Genomic DNA, 26062 nt, shown 5'->3' on the forward strand with positions numbered 1-26062 from the left:
AGTTTGAACTCATAAATTTGTATAGCATTGGAAGTCTCACTTCTTTTGTTTAACTGTAAGGCAGCTTGACTTACGATTCAAGCACTCATTTTCTAAGGTGCATTTCCACAACCATGTGCAGCTGTTTAAATGATACATAATTGTGGAACATACATACATTGTTCATAGAAAAGAAAAGAAGCGGGGTGCCTGGGTGGCACAGTCGGTTAAGCGTCCGACTTCAGCCAGGTCACGATCTCGCGGTCCGTGAGTTCGAGCCCCGCGTCGGGCTCTGGGCTGATGGCTCAGAGCCTGGAGCCTGTTTCCGATTCTGTGTCTCCCTCTCTCTCTGCCCCTCCCCCGTTCATGCTGTGTCTCTCTCTGTCCCAAAAATAAATAAAAACGTTGAAAAAAAAATTTAAAAAAGAAAAGAAGCACACAGTTGCCCCAGAAAATTTTTGATACTATCATTTATAGTCCACAGACCAGAATTGAGTTGATTGCTGAGATTTGTTCCGTAAATAATTAAACTGTGTTTGCAATCCTTAACAAAATTGCACTGAGAAAGAACAAACAACCACAGGTCTTTTATTAGTTCATGATCCTATGATTTCTGAAATGTGTGGTAGGTTAATGGATACTAAGGCATAACTATACTTTTAAGCAATAAGGAGAAATTACAAATCTTACACAAAATGTCACATAAACTTTTAACCCTAAATGATACTCATCATGACCTATTTAATTGTTATAGTATAGAAACTGATACCAGTCGTCCAGTTTTGTTAAGAAATTAGTGTATAGAAAACTCCTTCTTCCACATTTAAAAACTAGCTGTATAACCATTTGGATATGATTTCTTGCATATATTTAGATAAAAATATTTAAGATATGACAAGAAACATAACTGATGCATTTTAACAAACTATAACATATATGCAAATAGATGTTTTTCCTTCCAAACTATTTACTTACATCAGTGGTTCTCAACAGGAGGCATCTAGTGAGTAGATGCTAGATATGCCGCTTATCACAGGACCTCCCCCCACAGCCCCCAGCAAAGAATTGTCCTTTGTGCTAAGGCTCAGAACCCTGCCGTAGAGAATACACCATGTTCCAGAGGTGTAGCCATTACTAAAATATTCTGGAAAATACTCTTTCTGTTTTTTAACATTTATTCATTTTTGAAAGGCAGAGAGAGAACGCGAACGGGGAGGGGCAGAGAGAGACAGAGCGCGAACGGGGGAGGGGCAGAGAGAGAGTGAGACACAGAATCTGAAGCAGACTCCAGGCTCCAAGCTCCAAGCTATCAGCACAGAGCCCGACGTGGGGCTCAAACTCACGGACTGCGAGATCATGACCTGAGCGGAAGTCGGCCACTTAACCAACTGAGCAACCCAGGCGCCCTGAAAATACTCTTTCATAATCACTTATGTGATCATTGTTGGCAAATTTCTTGTGAGGTAATTTTATTTCAGACTAATTCTCATGTGTCAGGAAATTCAACAAAACATGAAGGCACTTTGTATACCTGCACATAAAACTCACTAATTGTTTCCAACTAATTAAGATTTTGGTGTGGTTAGAAAATGAATGGCTTGGTTACCAGGAAGATGGCGGCATAGGAGGATGCTGGGCTCACCGCATGTCCTGCTGATCACTTAGATTCCACCTACACCTGCCTAAATAACCCAGAAAACCGCCAGAGGATTAGCAGAACGGAGTCTCTGGAGCCAAGCACAGACGAGAGGCCCACGGAAGACAGTAGGAAGGGCGGCGAGGCGGTGCGCACTCCATGGACTGGCGGGAGGGAGCCAGGGCAGAGGGCCGCCCACCGACCAAGCAGAGCCTCCGAGTCTGGCTGGCAAAAGCAGAGGGGCCAGACGGAGTGTGTTCCAACAGCAAGCGGGACTTAGCATCTGGGAGGTCATAAGTGAACAGCTCTGCTTGGAAAGTGGGAAGGCTGGAGGACAAAGGGAGGGAGAGTTGCTGAGCCCCGGGACCACAGAGCTCAGTTGGGCGGGGAACAAAGGCACTAGCCAGCGCCATCTCCCTCGCCCATCCCCCAGCCAAAATCCCAAAGGGAACCAGTTCCTGCCAGGGAATTTGCTTGCTCCGCCCAAACACCCAACGCTGTGCTTCTGTGGAGCCACCCCTCCGGCGGCAGCAGCAGCAGCGGGTCTGACTCCCTCCCGCTGCCACAGGGCCCCTCCTGAGGTGGATCACCTAAGGAGAAGCGAGCTAAGCCTGCCCCTCCTGCCCCCGTGCACCTTGCCTACCCACCCCAGCTAATACACCAGATCCCCAGCATCACAAGCCTGGCAGTGTGCAAGTAGCCCAGACGGGCCACACCACCCCACAGTGAATCCCACCCCTAGGAGAGGGGAAGAGAAGGCACACACCAGTCTGACTGTGGCCCCAGTGGTGGGTTGGGGGCAGACATCAGGTCTGACTGCGGCCCTGCCCACCAACTCCAGTTATACACCACAGCACAGGGGAAGTGCCCTGCAGGTCTGCACCACTCCAGGGACTATCCAAAATGACCAAACGGAAGAATTCCCCTCAAAAGAATCTCCAGGAAATAACAACAGCTAATGAACTGATCAAAAAGGATTTAAATGATATAACAGAAAGTGAATTTAGAATAATAGTCATAAAATTAATCGCTGGGCTTGAAAACAGTATACAGGACAGCAGAGAATCTCTTGCTACAGAGATCAAGGGACTAAGGAAAAGTCAGGAGGAGCTGAAAACCACTTTAAACGAGATGCAAAATAAAATGGAAATGTCCACGGCTCGGATTGAAGAGGCAGAGGAGAGAATTGGTGAACTACAAGATAAAATTATGGAAAAAGAGGAAGCTGAGAAAAAGATAAAAAAATCCAAGAGTATGAGAGGAAAATTAGAGAACTAAGTGATACACTAAAAAGAAATAATATACGCATAATTGGTATCCCAGAGGAGGAAGAGAGAGGGAAAGGTGCTGAAGGGGTACTTGAAGAAATAATAGCTGAGAACTTCCCTGAACTGGGGAAGGAAAAAGGCATTGAACTTCGGAGGCACAGAGAACTCCCTTCAGACGTAACTTGAATCGATCTTCTGCACGACATATCATAGTGAAACTGGCAAAATACAAGGAAAAAGAGAAAATTCTGAAAGCAGCAAGGGATAAACGTGCCCTAACATATAAAGGGAGACCTATAAGACTCATGACTGATCTCTCTTTTGAAACTTGGCAGGCCAGAAAGGCATGGCAGGAGATCTTCAATGTGATCAGCAGAAAAAAAATGCAGCCAAGAATCCTTTATCCAGCAAGTCTGTCATTTAGAATAGAAGGAGAGATAAAGGTCTTCCCAAACAAACAAAAACTGAAGGAATTCGTCACCACTAAACCAGCCCTACAAGAGATCCTAAGGGGAATCCTGTGAGACAAAGTACCAGAGACAACGCTACAAGCATAAAACATACAGACATCACAATGACTCTAAACCAGTATCTTTCTATAATAACACTGAATGTAAATGGATTAAATGCGCCAACCAAAAGACATAAGGTATCAGAATGGTTAAAAAAACAAGGCCCATCTATTTGCTGTCTACAAGAGACTCATTTTAGACCTGAGGACACCTTTAGATTGAGAGTGAGGGGATGGAGAACTATTTATCATGCTACTGGAAGCCAAAAGAAAGCTGGAGTAGCCATACTCATATCAGACAAACTAGACCTTAAATTAAAGGCTGTAACAAGAGATGAAGAAGGGCATTATATAATAATTACAGGGTCTATCCATCAGGAAGAACTAACAATTATAAATGTCTATGCGCCGAATACCGGAGCCCCCAAATATATAAAACAATTACTCATAAACATAAGCAACCTTATTGATAAGAATGTGGTAATTGCAGGGGACTTTAACACTCCACTTACAGAAATGGATATATCATCTAGACACATGGTCAATAAAGAAACAAGGGCCCTGAATGATACATTGGATCAAATGGACTTGACAGATATATTTAGAACTCTGCTTCCCAAAGCAACAGAATAAACTTTCTTCTCGAGTGCACATGGAACATTCTCCAAGATAGATCACATAGTGGGTCACAAAACAGCCCTTCATAAGTTTACAAGAATTGAAATTATACCATGCATACTTTCAGACCACAATGCTATGAAGCTTGAAATCAACCACAGGAAAAAGTCTGGAAAACCTCCAAAAGCATGGAGGTTAAAGAACACCCTACTAACGAATGAGTGGGTCAACCAGGCAATTAGAGAAGAAATTAAAAAATATATGGAAACAAACGAAAATGAAAATACAACAATCCAAACGCTTTGGGATGCAGCGAAGGCAGTCCTGAGAGGAAAATACATTGCAATCCAGGCCTATCTCAAGAAACAAGTAATTTTAAAGAAGAAGACCAAAGCAGGAGGCATCACAATCCCAGACTTTAGCCTCTACTACAAAGCTGTCATCATCAAGACAGCATGGTATTGGCACAAAAACAGACACATAGACCAATGGAATAGAATAGAAACCCCAGAACTAGACCCACAAACGTATGGCCAACTCATCTTTGACAAAGCAGGAAAGAACATCCAATGGAAAAAAGACAGTCTCTTTAACAAATGGTGCTGGGAGAACTGGACAGCAACATGCAGAAGGTTGAAACTAGACCACTTTCTCACACCATTCACAAAAATAAACTCAAAATGGATAAAGGACCTGAGTGTGAGACAGGAAACCATCAAAACCCTAGAGGAGGAAGCAGGAAAAGACCTCTCTGACCTCAGCCATAGCAATCTCTTACTCGACACATCCCCAAAGGCAAGGGAATTAAAAGCAAAAGTGAATTACTGGGACCTTATGAAGATAAAAAGCTTCTGCACAGCAAAGGAAACAACCAACAAAACTAAAAGGCAACCAACGGAATGGGAAAAGATATTTGCAATTGACATATCGGACAAAGGGCTAGTATCCAAAATCTATAAAGAGCTCTCCAAACTCCACACCCGAAAAACAAATAACCCAGTGAAGAAATGGGCAGAAAACATGAATAGACACTTCTCTAAAGAAGACATCCGGATGGCCAACAGGCACATGAAAAGATGCTCAATGTCGCTCCTCATCAGGGAAATACAAATCAAAACCACACTCAGGTATCACCTCACGCCAGTCAGAGTGGCCAAAATGAACAAATCAGGAGACTATAGATGCTGGAGAGGATGTGGAGAAACGGGAACCCTCTTGCACTGTTGGTGGGAATGCAAATTGGTGCAGCCACTCTGGAAAACAGTGTGGAGGTTCCTCAGAAAATTAAAAATAGACCTACCCTATGACCCAGCAATAGCCCTGCTAGGAATTTATCCAAGGGATACAGGAGTACTGATGCATAGGGGCACTTGTACCCCAATGTTTATAGCAGCACTCTCAACAATAGCCAAATTATGGAAAGAGCCTAAATGTCCATCAACCAATGAATGGATAAAGAAATTGTGGTTTATATACACAATGGAGTACTACATGGCAATGAGAAAGAACAAAATATGGCCCTTTGTAGCAACGTGGATGGAACTGGAGAGTGTGATGCTAAGTGAAATAAGCCATACAGAGAAAGACAGATACCATATGTTTTCACTCTCATGTGGATGCTGAGAAACTTAACAGAAACCCATGGGGGAGGGGAAGGAAAAAAAAAAAAAAGAGGTTAGAGTGGGAGAGAGCCCAAGCATAAGAGACTGTTAAAAACTGAGAACAAACTGAGGGTTGATGGGAGTGGGAGGGAGGAGAGGGTGGGTGAAGGGTACTGAGGAGGGCACCTTTTGGGATGAGCACTGGGTGTTGTATGGAAACCAATTTGACAATAAATTTCATATATTAAAAAAAAAAAAACCAGGAACAGATTTAACTGTAGAGAACAAACTGATGGTTACCAGAGAGGTCATGGGTGGGGAGATTAAGAATATACTTATCACAGTGAGAACTGAGTATCATTTAGAATTGTTGAATCACTGTATTGTACACCTATAACTAATATAACACTGTATGTTAATTCTACTGGAATTAAAATATAAACAGACAAATAAATAAGCAAGTAAGCCTCTACTGAACACCTGTGTGCATAATAAAGCTTTCCAAGTTCCAAAAAAAAAAAAAGAGAGAGAGAGAAAATGAATGGCTTAAACTTTACTTTTGTATTATATCCAAAGGAATTTATTTATTGACCAGTATTTTTTTAAGGATGGCTTCACAACCTTGACTGTCACCTAATTCCCAACTGGAGAGGAGAGTTGAATTAAGAGATGCTTTCCTTGAAAATGGTTTTTTATCAGCTCAGAAACCAAAGAGGATTGTCAAAAATGTGGATTGAGCAAATATAAACTCTCAGCCCCCAAAAGCCAATGGAAAACCAGATTAGCTAATTCTTCATGTTTTTTCTGGATATATTCCTTTTTTTTTTTTTTTTTTTTTTATATATATTTATTTTTGGGACAGAGAGAGACAGAGCATGAACGGAGGAGGGGCAGAGTGAGAGGGAGACACAGAATCGGAAACAGGCTCCAGGCTCCGAGCCATCAGCCCGGAGCCTGACGCGGGGCTCGAACTCACGGACCGCGAGATCGTGACCTGGCTGAAGTCGGACGCTTAACCGACTGCGCCACCCAGGCGCCCCTATTCCTTTTTTTTAATTAATGCTTTTGCGTTCAACCAAATAAATTTACTGATCAAATTTACTGATATGACCCCTGCTAATTAGAAATTTCTAGTTGAGGGGTGCATGGGTGGTCGTTGGTTGAGCATCCAACTCTTGATTTCGGCTCAGGTCATGATCTCATGGTTCATGAGTTTGAGCCCCACATTGGGCTCTGGGCTGACAGTGTGGAGCCTGCTTGGAATTCATTCTCTCTCTCTCTCTCTCTCTCTCTCTCTCTCTCTCTCTCTCTCTCTCTCTCTCAAAAGAAATAAATAAACTTAAAAAATAAAGAAATTCCAGCTGATATTTAATGTGGCATGGACTTGTCTTTTACATTCAAATAATCCTGGTCTTCAGTCTCTGCAGTTCTAAAATTCCAGAGACCCTGAAACTTAAGGATTGTTATAACTCAGCTGTTGGCAAACCCTAACCTGAACTAACATGAAGCTTTTTATATTTTTAATTTACCCACACAGTGTGAATGCTTACTCTTTACTACAGAACTGTTGATGTGTTGTATTTCAGGGGGCTTAGTAATATTTTTTGCATTTCCAAGATATGAAAACTTTCAGTTCAAATCAGTGTGAAACCAGTAAGAATTGTAATAGTAGATGATTTTATTTTAAATAATTTTGTTTTCATTTTTGTCTTTGAAAAATTATCATAGGTTTTCAACTTTAATCTTTCCAAGTCATTAAGGAAACAACTTAATACTCTATTATTTATAAATGGAACTAAAGCTCAATGTATTCAGTGGCTGAAGATAAAATAGTAACCATTTTCAAAGTCACCACCGTTATAAGGATTTTCAGATTTGTGACTTAATTTTATATTTTGGATAATGAATACAAAAAATTATGAGTATATCAATATTGAAGTGGGAAGAGGAGATATGATCAAGCAAATGATAAAATGATATGTATACTGCTTATATTTCTGTGAAAAATGCTGAATATCACATAATAATCTTTTAAAAGTACAGAATAAATTAGATGTCATTCTCCCTCAAATAAACAATGATTTTTAAAAATGGGACTAAAGTTTCTAAGACAACTGTAAACATATTCAAACACAAAATTCATTCCTGTCTTTATCCTAGCAATGAAATATTTATACTTAGCTTACAAAGACCCTACACTATGTTATTTCTACCTCTCACAGATGAAAAATGTTGTCGACGGACCTGTTCCATTCAGCGGCCCCCCCTTCCTGTTTTGATTATGATCCCACTTGTCATTTGGGTCACATTATGAGACAGTTAAAATGTCTGACATGTTTGCTACAATGCACTTTCATTAAAAAAAAAAAAACTAATGGGACTAAATATAATCATAGATATAAAAAAATAGCCATTTCCTTGGGCTGCTGTTGGGGGGAAAAATGTGTACAAAATGTCAGAAGCTGTAAGAGAGCTCATAAATTATATCCTTTCACCAGAATGATTCTACTTCTTGGACTTAGAGATATCTAATATGCTTCACAAAAATACATATATGAATGTTCATCACTGCTTTATTTTATTAAAAACAACCAAAATACACATGAATAAGGATTGATGAAATAAATTCTTATACATCCCTGTAATGAATACAAATCATAGTATGGAGGAATATATAATGGGTTAAAATATTCAAAATATATTTGGAGTGTAAAATGCCAGAATTAGAAAATAGTATATACAGTTTGCACCCCACCCTCTTTATACCCAAGTGTGAAGATGTGTGTGTATTGTTTTGTGGTAATAATTTTCTGTATCTTCAAATTTTCTGCAGTAAACATATTCACAATAGGAAATTCTTAATATTATTTCATATTTCCTGGGTTATTTACACATTCCTAAAATTATTTGGGGAAAAACTAAACAAAAACAAGCATACACCACAAAGTGAAGAGTCACCAAGAATAACAAAATGAAGCAAATATCCCTACCAAAGTTCCAGGCATTTTTTAACTGATCGCCTGTAAAAGAAGGATGCTACCTATATAGATAAGTGGAAGTTAACAAAGTCTGTTTTGTGTCATTCATCCAATCCATCAAATGCTATTTTAGCAGACAATATACTTCTTGAAGTGTTATACTTCTTTAACTTTAGCCTTTTTCTCCTTATCTGAAATTCTGAAATCTCTGAGGTACTTGATTATAATTTCAGTAAAAGAGGAAGTACCACTTTTCTCCCTAGATTTCTCATTTCAACTATTAGCACACAGGGTGGAATTTTTACCTCTTATTCATGGTGTCCAGCTCTCAACATCTTAACCTGGCAGAAGTAACAAACTAGCTGTAAATCTTCACCCAGACCACACTTGATTACTGTATGATGGGAAAATTAAACGTGAATAAAACAGCTAGAGCATTAGGGTGTTCTTGGAAGAATAAACACAAGTTGGAAGTCTTATGTGGATAGTGCAAAGTACAGGAAGGCAATCAATCATGTAAACATCAAATGAAAGGTTGGTGAGGAAGCCATTGGAGTCTGTCAGGCGCTCCCTGCAATAAATGGCTTATTCCATTTCTTTTCCCTTTCGCTCAGTTTAGAAAAATGAATTCTGTAGAATCTGCAATATCCTAGAAGATTTTGTAAATTCTTATTCCTGTTTAAAGATACGCTTTTGAACAGAATGAGCTCAACCCATTGAAGAGGAGTTTTAGTTTATATAAAAGGGACACAGACATGTCATAGTGCACACCTCCCTGACTTTTTCTCCTCCTCCCACAAACAGGAAACTGTTAAGGCAGCAATAATAGAAGAGCAGAAGCGAAGTGAAAAGGCTGTGGAAGAGGCAGTGAAAAGAACAAGAGACGAATTGATAGAGTATGTAAAAGAACAGAAAAGAGTAAGTATCCCCTGAAGGGTTTTCATTTGTCCTTCCATAAACTGAAACATTGCTTTCATACAATAGCAGGGCATTAAAAAATATTTCTGTCCTTTGTCAAGCTAATTTAAGAATCTCCAAGATTATTTTTCTGATATAATTGTATATTCTGATAGTTGTATCTTTAAACATAAATTCCATCTGTCAACAAAAAAGCAACACTGAATAACTTCTTGCTAGACTTCTAGAAGTGACCTATATATAGCATTTCCAACTAAACTACCTCATAAGAAGAGTAGACAGTTTTAGATTTTTAAGTTTTTTGCCATAATATTGTTAATTTCTTACACTATTTGTTGAAATTTACATACATCCTTTAGGCCTTCTATGTCAACACCACTGTGGTTCTAGTAGACTTCAATACAGTTAGCAAGTTAAGGCTCTTCTGTCATAGTTCCATTTCAGGAACATAATTCAGAATATACTTCTCAGAATTCAGATTACATATTGAAGCTTTTCAAAATAAATGTCACTTCAGTGCATTGTGGTCATTAATATATGGGTTTGAGCAGTGGCCGAAAATAATGAGTCAAACGTAATTTGTAGTCTTTACAACAAATCTTTAGACTTCTTAAGTAATAACCAAGATAAGATACACTTAAGATGTTTAATATAATATCTGTAATAAACATATTCTATTATAGTATATAATAAGTTACATAATAAATTTTCTTATATATACAATGTTTTATGTTTTATTTATATGTTTAGTATAACATGTTATATATTATAGAAGTAACATGTAAGGATTATATAATATCAGGTATAAATGTGTAATATAAATATTATGTACCATTTATCCTGTGTGTTATATAATATAACATATAATAAAAATATAAATAAAACATAAAACTGTGTGTGTATGAGGAAACTTGACACATGATATCTAAATTTAATCGGTGATCAAAATAGCAAAATAAATAGAAAATATAAGATTATGTTTCAATTGGCAGTAAAGTGGAAGGCCAGAAGTACAGTAAAAAGTGCATGACACCAGGTTAATCACACACTCTTAATTTGAAGTCAAATTAGGTATGATACAAAGAAAATTCTCACCCCTCAATTGCTACCATTATGTTTCAACAAAGGAGAATTTGTTAGCAGAGTAAAAATTGCTAATTAGGCTTTCTAGGTAAATCATCCATTCATAGAAGCATTTTGTATGGGACTAAATTTTTACACATGTTATCCAGGTGTCTTTAGAAGCAGTTTCACCCAAATAAATTCAATAAAACCAATAAAGAGGTGCTTAACCTTCTGAAGAGAAAACTCTGAGCCAAAAATAGTCAATTGACTTTTCAGGAAGTGATATATTCTCAGAAAACTGCTATTTCCATATGTATCCCCAGAATGCTTATTTTAAATCGTCTGGTTTAAAAGTAGTCATGCAGCAAAGGAATTATAGATGCTTTCCACATATGTACAGCAATTGCAGTAGTGAAAGAACTAGACTTCAGATAAATTCAAGATGTCTTGTGGGTGCATCCTTTTTTTTTATCAGGTTTTCTTAATAATATATGACCAATCCTTACTTGAGTTCTAAATCTGAACAAGAGATTGTAGAACAAAGCAAACCCATTTATACCATTATTTTAGTATTTTTGTATTATTTAGTATTTTTTTATCAAAATGGGACATTTTTCTTAAAAAAATCAAAATGATACTACTTTCTCATCAAAAGGAGTCATGTGGCTGCCATAAGAAATATTTAAAATGAGAGCAAGAAATGCCCTTATAGGAGTTATCTGGTCTCTGGTAAGCAAAGTAACCCTTGAAGACAACTGACAATGAACTCTGCCACTTTAATCTGTATGTTCTTATGAATTGTATTAAAGGATTACTATTCGTTTGTATTGGGTAAACCAGTTCTCACATGTAGAGACATTCATTAAATAACAGCAACAAAATCATGAAAACATTTGACTCTGTTTGCACCAAAGTTCTACTTCTTTATGCTTGTTCCTGTATATGGTAAGGAGAATACACCTTACCTTACAGAATTGCTATGAGCTACTACGTATAATAAAATAGAACAGCTAACGTAAAAATTCAATAATGTGTGCTATGATTTTTATCATTTTCACTGCATTAAGGAGAAGAACAAACTCTTAGTAGCATTATTTTTTGTTAATTAAAAATGTGCATTTTAGAAAGTTTTAGAAAATTTCTTCTGAAGTTTACAGTGTGATTCTAAAAGTTTATTTTACTCTTGTTACTAGAATCAGAGAAGAGTAGGACTGATTTATTCAGTGTGCTAGTAGGAAGTTTATTACTTCCACTTGGAGATTTGGGAGTTTTTTTTTATAACACATTGTGGAATACTTTTAACATTTGAATGTTTCCATCTCTTCAAACAGAAAAGCTATAAAAAAGGAAAATGGATAAAATATCTGAAATGGAGGACCAACTATTTACTAGACCTCTTTTTTATATAACTTTTTAAGAATTTAGATTCTCTATACTCTTCTTCTTTCCAAAACTGTATTTCAGTGTTTCAAGTTAATTTGTATGAATATCTTTGGGCTTGGAAATTTTTCACAAAAAATAAGATATCTCATAGCTTACAAAGTCATAGTTAGAAGAAACAAAAGTTTTTTAGCAAATTCATAATCTTCTAGTCTCTTTCCAAAAGAGTAAATTAGGGCAACTCATCTCTACTTCTTCCTTTGTAAGATGGATTTCTATTTGCATCAGAGAAGAACACTTTTCCAGAACGAAAATTTTCCTTTCTCCTCTCCAGCTTTTTTTAACTAGAGAGTCAACTTGAGATTTTTAGCATTAGACACCTCAAAAGCCCTATAGACTTTGGTTCCAACTGGGCTTACATTCCAGTCTGTGAAGTAATCTTCCCCTTTTGAAGTTTTCAGAAATCTTTGAAGGAAGAAGTCTAATGTTGTGTTAGTTCCTGTCTTTATATGTCTTTTGTCCTAAACAATTTTTCCTTTGACATCATCTTACCCTTACCAGATTCGCTAAACAGCTAAAATGAAGACTCTTTTCCTTACATCTTTCCTTTCAGTTTTTGCTTTTAAGAGACAAAGAAACACAGAAAAATCCAAATGCTTAACTTTTCAAATAACTTATAACTTGTCCTACACAGTATAAGATTCAGTAGAATCACATTATCACCATAGAGGGTAACATTGCTTTTTCCATATATCTGCGGTCAACAAGTTTTTAATCAATTATCCAATCCTTTTAAGTATTACAGTTATACTAGGAATTAGAATTAAAATTGTACAAGAATTAGAATTATACTGAGAAAATGTCTTATAAACACCATTTACTAGTCTTGTTTCAAATCAATGGAGGTGTCACCAAATTTTGTAAATACTATTCATCCGATCTGAGCATCTTTGACAGGACAAAGGGGCTACCTATACATGTACTAATTAAGTGAATTATAATTTTCACTGAAATTGGGGCACCTGGGTGGCTCAGTCGGTTAAGCGTCCGACATCGGCTCATCTCATGATCTCGCAGTTTGTGAGTTCCAGCCAGGCTCTGTGCTGACAGCTCTGAGCCTGGAGCCTACTTTGCATTCTGTGTCTCCCTCTCTCTGCTCCTTGCCTGCTAACACTCTGTCTCTCTGTCTCTCTCCCTCTCTCTCTCAGAAGTAAATAATCATAATAATAATTTACACTGAAATTGCATCCTAAATTATTTGCTAAGTTGGCTACATGGTTACTTATACTGTTAGTCCAAGTCATAATAATAACCAAAAATTAGTATGGAATCAAAATATCCAAACAAGGAGAGCTTTTTAAGTGATCAATCAGAAAAATAATTCAGATTGATAATGGATCTGTCCCAGTGATAAAAATGCCTTCCTTTTAAGTATTCGAAGTAATAGGGTTTTTTTTAATCCTCTGTAAAGTCTACCTTGTTAAGCTCAGAAGAAATAATGATTATATTGAATTTGCAGTCAGCATGCAATTGAAAAGCTAGTGTTTTGCAGCTTCAGCTCTTGTACGTTTTCTATCAGTTGATGAAAATTATCTAATTTTCAAATAATCTTATAAGTCTTCTCTATAATTTTTACAGCCGCAAAGAAAAGATAAATAGGATCATCTGCAAAGATTTCAGCAGGGTACCTTCAAGTGTAGTGCTTTGCATTGGCATGTATTTCATTAAAATTTAAATTTTGGTTTAAACTCTCTTGAATCATAAATTCTATATTAGAGATTGCAAACTAAAGCTCAAGGTTCAAGTCTGGTTTGCTGTTTGTTTTGTAAATAAAGTTTTACTGAAACACACAGCATACCCATTCATTTATGTATTGTTTTTAGCTGGTTTCGTGTTGCAACAGCAGAGTGGTTTGAGAGACTATCAGGACCATATAACATAAAATATTTACCATCTGGCCCTTTATAGAGAAAAGTTCATCAATGTCCATTCTAGACCATCAAAATCATCTTGTGGGGAAAATTTCTTCCTGTCAGGCCTTTAAAATATTTATTTTTTCTTTGTGCCTCATTGTAACTAGACAATAAAAATTCCATAGGTGCCATTCTGGAAAAGACTTCTCTCTCGATATTAATTGCCAGGTAAGGTATTATATCAAATCTTGTGTTTAGTGCCAGAAACTTTATTTTAGACTAAAGGAGATTGTAGAAAAATGAGATAGGAAAGACCACATCCCTTGACTCTTCCCTAGGGAGGAAGAATTTGTGGTTTATAATGACCTATGGCCCTTGGAATAAAATGGAGTGTTCCAACCCATCCCACAAGTTAAGACTGTTACACATGAGCTTGCTATGAGGGAGGAAGTGTGAATAACATTCAGCAAGCAACAACTACTCACAGCCAAGCAGTGATTCCTAAAAAATAAAATCTTGTCCAAATGTAATAAAAGATTATTTTTTTTTCCTCTTAACCAGAATTATGGCCTGTGTTTTCTAAGTCACCTCCAGGAAAATAATCTTCACTTTAGAGGATCCTTTTAATTTAGATCTTTAGAGAAGACTAAGGAGCAATTATCTTACTTCAAAGTTTTTGTGGTCAAGTCATTGTCAGAATTTCTTAATTTTAAAAGGACTCTTTTAATCCAGTTTTGCTATGTATTCTTTAGTGTTTGTGTCTCAGACATTTATTAAGAGTTAGTATTTGGCCAAAATGAACTCTCCAATCAGTTCTACAGTTACTTGACTTAAACATGATTTCAAGACAGTTATTTAACGCCTTGTGGTGCTTGACTTTTCTTCTCTTAACAATATGGAAGTTCCACTGTCTGATCTGTAATGTCTCTTACACCTCTAAAATCTATCAACATTGTGTGTAACATTTTCCTTGACAACTGGTAAATCTTTCGAGAGGCTTTTAATTCTTGGTGTAAATCAGTTGCATCATACTAGTGATTTTATACATTATTTATGCATTAATGTGGAAAAGGACACTTTCGAACATCCCCCGGTCTTCTGCCTCATTTTCAATGATCTGTCGAATTATTACAATGACAGTTGGCTTCATTCTTCATTTTCATTCTAATTAATTAGCCTAATTAACTTGCTCCTACTCATCCTGGGGTAGGCTGTATCATCACCTATGCAAGAAGCATCTGCCCTTCTAACTACATTTGGGTATCATGTCAGAAAATGCTTCTGTCTGATCAAGGCCTAATAAATTGAATGTACCCTCACATGTACTTGCTGCCCTTTCAGTCGTACCTCATTTTTTAATGCCAAAGGGAATTAAAGCCTCTGCACACAACCTGTATTTTGAGTTCATGCATAAAAAATTTACCTTCCAAATTTATAAAATTTCACCCATTTCAAATGGCACAATAACAAATAAATAGAAAGGTAGATAGATTTAGAAATAGCCAGTGCAAGTCATTTTGCCACCTGATATTTCACTAGCTCATAAATTTATCCTCTCTAGATATAAAGAACAGAACACTTAATTCAGAGGAGGGTTAGTGAAACCAGTGAGGTGAATAGGTTTCAAAAGTTTATGTAGTTTATAGAGGTGTGGTCTAAAAAATTATTTATTTTTTTTCCGTCTTGCAATCTTTGAAAATTTATTTCATACAGTATACCTTAAAATAAAATTTATTGCCATCCTTCACTTTATATTTTAACAGTCTTCTTGACTCTCTTTCTTATTTTGCTATACTCAGTTGCATAAGAATAACCTTAAAAAAATTTGCTGACATGTGAATAGTCATGGTCTCTGGTGAGGGAGATCACTGTTGATCATTTCCATTTCAACAGTGGAGTAATTGAAAAGATAGATACAACTTCATGCTTCATTAAAGCCAATTACTATATCTGTTTCAGGAAATAACAACATATGCTCCAACTTAGAATTAAAATAACAATTTAATTAAGTACACATAAGAACTAATAGGTATACCAATTAATGTATTCTGTTTGGGGGATAGCATTTTGTTTAAAGAAAAAAACTTCTAAATCAAAATCAAAGTACAGTAAGTAAATACTTCTGTTGAGGTCTTTTAGAATCTAAAAATGCTTATCTCTGTTTTTGTGTAGCAACTTAAACTATTCATTTAAATAATTATCCAGTCACTTCTCAAATTATCACAATGACAGTTGGCTTTATTCTTCAATGAAATGTTTTAACTTTTTTAAATACTCAAATGACTTTTCTCCACCAGTACGCTATACCAAAGTTCTTAAAATTTAGATGGTGATAAGAATTGATTCAAAACAAAGACAAATCAACAAAATGTCAACTTTGAGTCATAGCTTGTGTCACTTAGGAATTGACACACCTGATGGATATAGTATCATGGAAGGCCTGTAAGCGAGGTATAGCATTTGAGATGGACCCAACCCAGTGAAGCTTTTACTCAGAACGTCTGGATATCTCATAATATAAATGGTGAGCAACTGGTCAAGAAGGAAAAACCAGAGGTCAGACCTAGAGGAAGCAGTAGCTATCAAAGGCCTCAAAATTGAAATGATGATAACAGTGATGATGAAAGCTAATACTTATGTACAATTTACCATATTCCAGGCACTAGTCTAAGGAGTGTGTGTGTGTGTGTGTGTGTGTGTTCATTGTTAAGAATATTACTAGCCACCAAATCATAAAACTAGAAAGTGATAGTCTGGCTCTGGAGCCTGAGCTGTTTACCAGCAATCTACCTATGTGAGCAAGATACAGCAGTAAAGAATAGCAATAAAGAATTATCTTATTATGATATGACTGTTAAAAGAACACCTAGAAATGTTTGGCTTAAGTGGAATTGAAGTTGTTGAAGTGAAATGTTCTGTATCAGAAAACAATACAAAACAAAAACCATTTATTGAGTGCCAAGTTTGTCCAAAATATTATGGCAGCTGCTTTATTTACACTGTTTCACATAATCCTCAAAACAACTCTGAAATAATATCTGCTCTTTGCAGACGAGGAAAATTGAAAGTCAGTGATATTTGATCATGGCGCAAGATCAGTAAGAGAGTCAAAATTTTAACTTGGTTCTGTCTGACTGCAAACCATATAGGGAGATGCCCCAGTAGCTCCTTAAGTCTGATTAGATAATTTGCTTTCTGCATTACTTTTCGTACAGTAGTCTAGGATTGTCAGTTTCTCCACTAGCAGGCTTTTAATCCCCTTTCTACTTTTCCAGGCTCTATTTGGATAAATTAAATAAATTAACTCCATCCAGACAAATGAGGAAGTAGAAAAACAAGGATAGTGTACAGTCATACAGAGTTCACTTGGGAAATTGCTTGCAGTTATGTATTGCATACAATTTATAAGTTATTTTTAAGTAGCTTTTTCACCTACTGGGAACTTCTGAGGACCCTAGCAAAGACTATTGGTTTAGATAGCTTAAATATTATTTCTGCAGGGTTTTAAGATTTGATTTATATAGCAAAGAGGACTGATATTTTTCTAGTTGGCATGACTGTGTTAGGTAGTAGTAAAAGACTGACAAAGTCTTAAAATGAAGTTTTATGAAATGTACAACATAAATTAAGCTGTGACGTGAAAACCACCACCAGCTTATGTGATAGCAGTGATAAGGTAACGATAACTTTGCTTAGTCTTTTTTAAAACCATTCTAGCCCTATTATTCCAGGTGGTATTATCTCTATCTTTAGTTCTCATAAAAGTCTTTATGGGTATATTCAAGGAGTTAGTACACATTTCTACTCACATACAGGCTAATGCCAAACTCCCTTAAAATTATACTCCTGTAGGAATTAAAAAGAAAACTAACATGTCGGATTATTTCAGTCCTTTAAAATAGATCCAAATATACAAGTCATTATTGCAAACAAGTTTTTATGTAGCAAATTAAGAAAACTGAATCATGATACCAACATAATCTGTTTGAAAACCAGTTTTGTTAAATTTTGAAGTTAGTTGGCATGGGTAATATTTTTTTACAAAAACTTGATTTTATATTATTTTAGCACAGAACTAAGTAGTATAATCCTAGTATTTACTTGTCTGACACTTGATTCTTAATTTAATCTTGCTAGATAGAAGAAATTGTCATTTAAAAGAAAGATGCAGTGTTCAAACAGTAACAATTCAGGCTTTGCACTAATATCTGCAAGAGTTTCTCGTAAAACATTTACAAATAATATAACTTTCTCTTGTGTACTTTGAACAATTGGCTATAGAAATTATATCTGTGGGATTGTAGACTTACTCTATAATAAGTTAATGTTCTTTATATTACCTGCATATTTATGAATATCTGTTGTTTTCCATTCTTTGACTTATTTTTTAAATGTATAAATAATTAAGAGATGAGTTATTTTTCATGTGCTACTTTTTAACTGAAATTCTTGAAATGACTATTATTTCCTTGTCAAAATTTACTTTCAGTAGAAAGGAGATGGTATTATTACCAAAAGACACTAGTAGTTTTTACATTTAAACTACTTGATTTATTATATAGTTGTTTTCCATCATATGTATCTCCTCAGCCATCAGTTCTTTCCTTTGAAAAAATAGCAAAAATAACAATTTGGTTTGTAACTAATAGTGCCTTGGAAACAGCATGAAAAAATCATTTTCTAAGAGATGCGGTATTTTTCTTCTCATATGAAAACAGAGAAAACCTCCTTGACATTCTGTTCGTTGCTGATTCATATGCACTGACATGACCTCTCTGTGCTCCTGTCTTGCTCTGGAAGCTTTGTGCTCCCTCTTTAAAGGAAGGCCAATTATTTAATACATGTGAACTCTGGTCTGTAACAGAGAGGAAGCATACATCATTTATTATCATCACATTATTTCTGAATGAAATCCATTAGATTATGGGTGAATCACATGTCTGCCTTAGTCTTTGACTAGATTGTCAGACAGTTCTTCTTATTTTTAAAAATAAAGAATACTAAATGGATAGACAAGACATAATTGTACTTCTTTCTCTGGGATTGATGCAGCAATGTACATCTCTTATTTTATCTCCTTTTAAAGATATTATTCTGTATTCTTTTTCTAGTCATTTTTCATCAATTCTCCTCATCATTGATTGGTTCAGTTGAGATTCCATGCATGAGATTCCATAATCCTTAGTTTTATATATAAAGGTGCAGCATTCACATGAGTTTACCCCCTAAGAACTAATTTTTATCATTGCATCCCTTTAACAGAAAATTTGCAGTTACCCTGATTAAGATCCTATAAATATCTGACAAGTTGTTGGTCTGCTTGAAAACTGTTTATTTTTAAAATTCAGATTGAATTCCTAATTTTAAGCAATAGAAGTTGACTCTGACTGCTTAAGCAGAAAAAGGAGTTTATTTATTAAGAGGTTATTGGGATGGGGAAATGGGCTTTGAAATTCAGCTTCCAAAAGCAAACCCCAAAACCATGACATAGAACTGGCCTCATGAGGAAATCTCATTGCTGCTGCTTCCCCACCAAACTCTCCCCAAACTTATTGCTTTCACATCCCCACCTAACACCACTTGTGTATCACTGACTGCATCTCACAGCCTCTGGCTAAATCTCTGCCTCTACCTTCACCAGTTAAAAAAGTCCCATATGGAGTTTCATTCATCAGATTGCTCATTTCTTACTGAAATCTCATGGGTGTAAACCGGGTTGGTAGACCTTTGATCACGTCTGCCTCTATACTGGGTACAAAAACAAGCTAAGAAAATACTCTGTGCATTCTGTCTCACAGTGACTAAACTTATAAGCATAGGATATCTCCTGATATGTTAATGGTTTTTCCAAAATGCCAAAACAAGAAAATATGACAAACATACACTATCCTACATTGCTTGGCTATTCAACATCAATTTATATATACCCTTTGCTAATACTTAAACCTAACCTTCACAATAGACCCTTCTTCCATACTTAACAATATTAATGGTAACATCAGGTAAAGTAAGAGCAAAATACTTCAGCTGTCCCTTATAAAAACAAAATGTGTTCACAAAGGGAAGGGCCTGAAATCTGTTGCAGCAACCTGCCACAAGGCAAGTATAGCTGAGAGTGTGAGTGATCTGATCATATGATCTCTGCTGTAAGAACTTTCTCAAGTCTCATTCCATATATGTCACAATCACTTAATATGGCTTGCTACTGAGCATGCCTAATTTAATAGTTCAGTGAATCAGCTAAACCAAGTTCATTTGGGGCAGATCAGGTCACATTTATTTTTTCCACAGTCCAATATACAGACTCTAATAGGACTTAGTAGCAAGCTAAACGCTCCTTTCCAAAGGAACAAATTTCCTGCCTGATGATGTTGCTCCAAAACTTTAGAGATCTCAGTTGGGATTCCTCAATCAGAACTTGCCACAGGCTCCATCGAGCATTCGGATAAAATATTGGCAGTTCTAAGTACATTGAATCAGTAGATCATGAAGGCCAGGTAGATACTCTGTAGCCCGGATTAACTAGGAGGGCTCCTTTTTCCTCTTGTGCCCACTCATAGCTGTGGGCATTCAGGTCACTTTATAAATAGGTCAAAGCAAGATTCCCAATGTGATATATATTACTTTCAAAAGACACATGCCACTGCGCCTCTTTCTTGGTGGCAGGAGGCACAAGGCACAGTTACTTTTAACTTTGTAGAGGTTATCCTGATATGCTTAAGATCTCTGGGCCCTCAGAAACTTCACCGAGGTGTAGCTCTTATATATTCATATAATGTGTCTCCCACCTTACTACACTTATATTAGACTTACAGATGTGTTTAACATATCTGTACAAAGAATCCTGAATACTTATTACCTCCAGCTTTCCAGGTCCTGGAGACATAATGTCATCAATATAGTTGTCCTATGTTTTGGCGAGACAGTAATGGTCTTTGTGAAATATATTGCAGTTCAGAGCCAAATAATTTATATAACCCTAAGATAGAATGGTTTATTGCTCTATGAAAGCAGCTGTTACAGGTGTTCTCTCTCTGTTGGGAAAGAGGAAAAAAAAATCATTTGCAGATTAATAGTCATATACCTGGTGCTGAGAGCTTGAGTAAAGAATGTACATCTGCAATAGCAGCTGCTTATGAAATCACTATCTGATGAAGCCTCTGGTAATCTACTATCCTTCTCCAGTGCCATTTGTATACTCTGTGTGTTTAAGGTCCTAGTGGGCTGAATGTGAGGCAGATTCAGGGTAAAACTCCAGTCATCATTTTATTCCTACAATCATCCTTTGTGACCACTAATCCACAGTGGTATTCTAGGACCCTTGTTTTTTAGGATTAGTTCAGAGCTGTTATACAACAGTACTCAAAAGACCTGGTATTTCCCTTTCTTCAGTGCAGTTACCTTGATGAGAAAGGCCAAGCTCACAGTTTACAGTTTACACCTCTGATGTCATTACAAGCTGTATCTTTAGGAACTTGCATTCTCTTCTTTGCTCAGAAAGCTCTGAGTCTGCAAATAATTGACAGGACTAGAAATTGGAAAAAATGTTATAAATTTTTGTTGTAGTGGCTCAAGACAGGCATCTCTTCATTAAACCTGGGAATCTTATAATTTTATTAAGTTGGAATTTTTTGATGCCTATCTGTTATATGGATCATTTGATCAAGTAGCCAAAGCCAATGGTCAGTGTGGGCCAGAGCATTCTGATTACAACTCAACTCCATGGAAAGCAGCATGAGCACTTCTGGTCTATAAAAAATGGACAGTGTTGTCCACCAGTGCTGGCTTTTCCTTCCCTGGGAGCATTAGGGAATAGTTCTTCGCTGAGATTTTTGTCTTGAACTGAGAATTTAGAATTGTGAACATTTCATTATCTTTTTTAAAGCTGTGCTATGGAAATAAAAGCAAGTAATTTTGTCTTCTTCACACTCTTTATATTGTTGTTCCATATTAGTAGTCTCTGGATCTTCCGAAGTCTTGCCGTCATTGATCACTTCATTTCAAGTGACTGTACGTAATAATTTTTTACTTTGCTACTATGCAGGCCGCCAAATGTTGCTTTTTAATTTTTTTTTCTCTTTCAGAAAACTGGCTGGAATTTTAGAGCCATCAGCCCTTAGAGAGCCAGAACTAACCATAGATCTTTCTGATATTCCTGAGGTTACATTGCCTTCAGCCGCTGCTTAGTAGCCATTTAGTGTCAATCAGGGTTTTTCTGGCTACTTAAACAGAAAAAAGCTTATTAAAAGGAAATTGAATAGTTGACCAAATTGTTGAAAGCCGGAGAACCAGGATGATGGTTAAGGTTCCGGAAACAATACCAAAACTACACCACAAAACTTGTTCAAAGATAAGTCCTTCTTTGCTGCAACATTCCCATCAAGCACCAAAAGAACCCATTGCTTAATGCAACCATTGCAATATCCAACAGTTGAATGTGTCTCATCCATACGAGCAAAATGGTTGATCTACAGAGCTTCCTTCCTCTTGTTCTTTCTGAATCAAAGTCTATTACAGTCAACTCTGATTAGCAGAGCCTTGGGAGTAGAGCAGGTTAGATAACTAAGTTTTCTGAGTTTTACCTAGGGAAGTCATACCTCATAAGGCTAGAAATTCATCAAACACAGGAAGGGTATCAAAAATCACAGAACATTATAAATGGCCACTACATATTTTGGGAATTTTTTCCAAGTTGCTATGGTTACTGTAGAAATATTTTTCCAGCTTTTTAGTCTCATGGCTAATTCTAAATCTGATCCTTTGAAGTCAAACTACATGGGTTTCATTCTTACTAAATCAGGACTTTAGCAGTCGCCAGGTTCATCAGACATCTTGTAGAAAGTTTGCCACTTGGACACCACAAGTTCATACTTTCTCAAATAATCTGAGGTTTCTACAGTTACGCCTAAGTGATGTGACACTATTCAGAGGATATGCAGTATTTGGATAGATAAGGTTTTTGTTCCATGTATTTGTGCTAAAAATAGATAGTTTTAGAAGATATATATAAATAGATTTTTTTTTAAGTTTTAGTGATTAAATTTGTTCTTGCGTTAACCAACAATTTTTACCTTTGGTAATTTAGGGACATCTTTTATACATTAATTATAGTACTTGTTTTCATAGAGTGATGGCCACAAAGATTCCTGAAGTAGAAAGAACTTGATTAACTTGTAATTCACCTAGATTAAATTTTAGTTGTCTCTTGTGTCCTTGGAAACATCTTTGTTCTCTGTATTTACTTCACGCTCTTATCAGTGGATCTATTTCTTCTAAATCCTCTCCATTTTCTTGCTGTCAAGCCTGTTATCCATGACCTCTGCTATGTTTTTCAACTCTGAAGAAACTAAAGAAAATAAGAAACTAGATAGCAAAGTACTCTTTGTTGTATTTAAGTCACATATGTTCTAAGTCTGAAAAAGGAGAATCTTTAGTCCCTAACTGTGTAATAAATATATAGGTTTTGTTCTGTCTATTTTCACGGATCCTTTTTACTTCTGTCTTTGTTTGAGATTGTGGGCTATAGAAGATTATGGCTGCCCAAACCCTGGCTGCCAGTCAGAACATTATTATACTAGTAAGTTTCAACATTAGATCCCTCCAATCCATTTGAGGCTTTTCCAGATAATGTTTTCCAGCCTAGATAATTTTCTGAACATTGGAGTTGAAGTACAATATTTTAGGATAAATCCTATATCCAACATTCAGTGTATGTTGGGATCGATTCATTAAATGATCCCACTATTCTTGACACCAAGATTTTTCAAATTTTCATATTTTTCACATGCATAATGTGATCATTACCTTGTACCAGGAACATATTAATCATAGTTTCTTTGCCATTTTACAAGAATTTTAATGTCTGCTTTTTATTCATCTGTGGGGACATTTGGCATATAAAATAACTTTGTTGCTTAGTTTTTCCTTTATAGTTTAGAGTGCTTATTCATTTAAGATTTAGTGTGACTATAATATATTCAACACTTTGCTTTTGTCCTCAATATTTATTCCATTCCTGTGGTTCACATTTTCCTCTTCTTATGTATCATGTGTTGAAAATGAAAATATCTTGTCTGGGGTGGAGCTTAGCCACTGGACTAAACAAACATGCTCTCCTTCTGCTCTTAGTTGATTTTAGTGGTTAAATTACTAAAAAATCCTGTTAATAAAAAAAGAAGTTTTACATCTACCTTTTTTTATTGTGTACTTTAATAGTAAAAGTCCCTTCCTTTCAACTCTCCCACCAAAATGCAACTTGTTCACTCATATTTCTTTCATGTTTAAGACTCTGACATTAGTAGTCAACAGATTAATGAAAATAACATAGACTTTCAAGAATCAAAGTTTTTGAATTTAGTGAAAGAAATTAAACCACTTGAGCAGAGTTTCTAAAAGTCAGAGGGTATCTATTATGGGCTATCCAAGGCATGTTCTTCTTACGTCGATGGCAGAAGTGCAAGAGGGGAAACCCAAGAATGTGAACAAGTTTTTGACTGTGTCACCTCTGACATCTTGTAGGCCAAAGCAAGTCATATGGCCAAGCCCAAGGTCAAAAGGGAGAAAAGTACATTTCACCCAGTACTAGGCCAACCATGTTGCACAGTCAAATTCAACATCAGTGGAGTGGAAAACTAATCCTCCCATGGAGGTGGAGAAAAAGAATGGGTTAATGGTTGCCAAACAGTAATCTAATCTACCAAATAAACCAATCTCGGCAAGCTACTCTCTCTTCTACTAACATTACTTTATCGTATCATGATTCCATTTTATTTTCTTCTTAGTATATAACATTATCTGAAACTATTTTAATAGTTTATATTGCATTTTTCATTCAATCATCAAATAGCATCAGCCACCTAATATCTACTAGGAAGTACTCTAAGTACTAGAGATGCATCAATTAAAAAAAAAACAGACAAAAATCTGTATTAATTGTCTATCTCCCTCATTAAAGTATCTTGTCTATTTTGTTCACCACTGTATTCTCAGTATCTCAGAGTAAGCCTGGCACATAGCAGATGTTCAAGAAGATTTTGTTTTGAGGCACCTGGGTGGCTCAGTCAGTTAAGCGTCCAACTTCAGCTCAGGTCATGATCTCATGGTTTGTGAGTTTGAGCCCCACGTTGGGATCTGTACTGACAGTGCAGAAGCTGCTTGGGATTCTCTTGCTCTCGCTATTTTGCTTTCAAAATAAATAAATTAGAATTTTAAAATAAAAAGAAAAGAAAATTCTGTTTCATGAATGAAGAAATGACATTAAACATTTATGTGACATAACTCCATTTGTTTAGATCCTCTGCTTATTAGGCAGCTTTCTGATTATGACTTGTTTACAACACAGGGAAGTTTTTATACAGTCTGGTGAACTTGACTTACTGTGACTCTTTTGAGAGAAAGATTTGTGCTTAGTTAGTATTGTGGAAATCTGAGGTCTTTACCTACACAGCTAAAAAACAGTCCTTCAATGTAGTAAACTCACCATGGTAAAATCACCCTGAGAAACTTAGAGATAGATACCATTGGCTAAGTATACTTTTAATTCCCTTCTAAGCAGATACATAGCAAGCACAAAGGATATGTGAAGAGTGAAATTAATACCATTACCAGGTTTTGAGTCATGAAAAGCTGTGCTACCCATTTGCTTTGGGCTTTTAAAGCTCTGTTTCAATAACTTTTTCTCAGAATATGTATATACTGTACAAAACTAAGAAAAACTTAACAAAGGATTGTCAGTAGATCTATTCCATAGAGATTTGAACTGCATTATCAACAGTCAGCACAGGAATGTTCCCAACTTCCATCCCTGAAGCTGTAATTGTTTTATTTCTACACTCAACCTATTAGTGTCTAATAGTGTATGGTCTGGCCAATTTCACATTTAAAATTAAAGCAGTCAGTGCTCACGTCAGCGGCACATACACTAAAACTGGAACAAAACAGAGAAGATTAGCATGGTCCCTGTGCAAGGATGACACATGAAATAAAATCAGCAATTCTCATATATGCTGTAGGTTCTTAAGACTTTCTCATACATTAGGCTGTGAAAAATATTAGATGCCCTTAATAAAGTCTTTCAAGAGCTACTACCATCTGCTAAAGAATATACTATGATTTAACTACAGGAATTTTTGTTTGTTTGTTTTTAATAATTTATTGTCATTTTAGCTAACATACAGTGTATACAGTGTAGTCTTG

At 36.1% G+C, this 26062-nt stretch overlaps 1 protein-coding gene and 1 non-coding gene across 37 annotated transcripts in view; both read left to right on the forward strand.

Moving 5' to 3' along the window:
- CCDC91 (coiled-coil domain containing 91) overlaps window positions 1-26062 on the forward strand; it is a 389726-nt gene that overhangs the window by 282438 nt on the left and 81226 nt on the right. For all 36 annotated transcript variants that reach the window (XM_045061603.1, XM_045061601.1, XM_045061604.1 and 33 more), the window contains one exon: window positions 9396-9509. In XM_045061603.1, coding sequence (XP_044917538.1) covers window positions 9396-9509 — 114 coding nt within the window. The remainder of the gene's footprint in view (window positions 1-9395; window positions 9510-26062) is intronic.
- On the forward strand, window positions 25764-25871 carry LOC111561516. The gene has a single exon (XR_002744168.1). It is a non-coding gene; the product is annotated as a U6 spliceosomal RNA (small nuclear RNA).

This window comes from Felis catus, chromosome B4 (assembly GCF_018350175.1).
Source record: "Felis catus isolate Fca126 chromosome B4, F.catus_Fca126_mat1.0, whole genome shotgun sequence".
NCBI lineage: Eukaryota > Metazoa > Chordata > Mammalia > Carnivora > Felidae > Felis > Felis catus.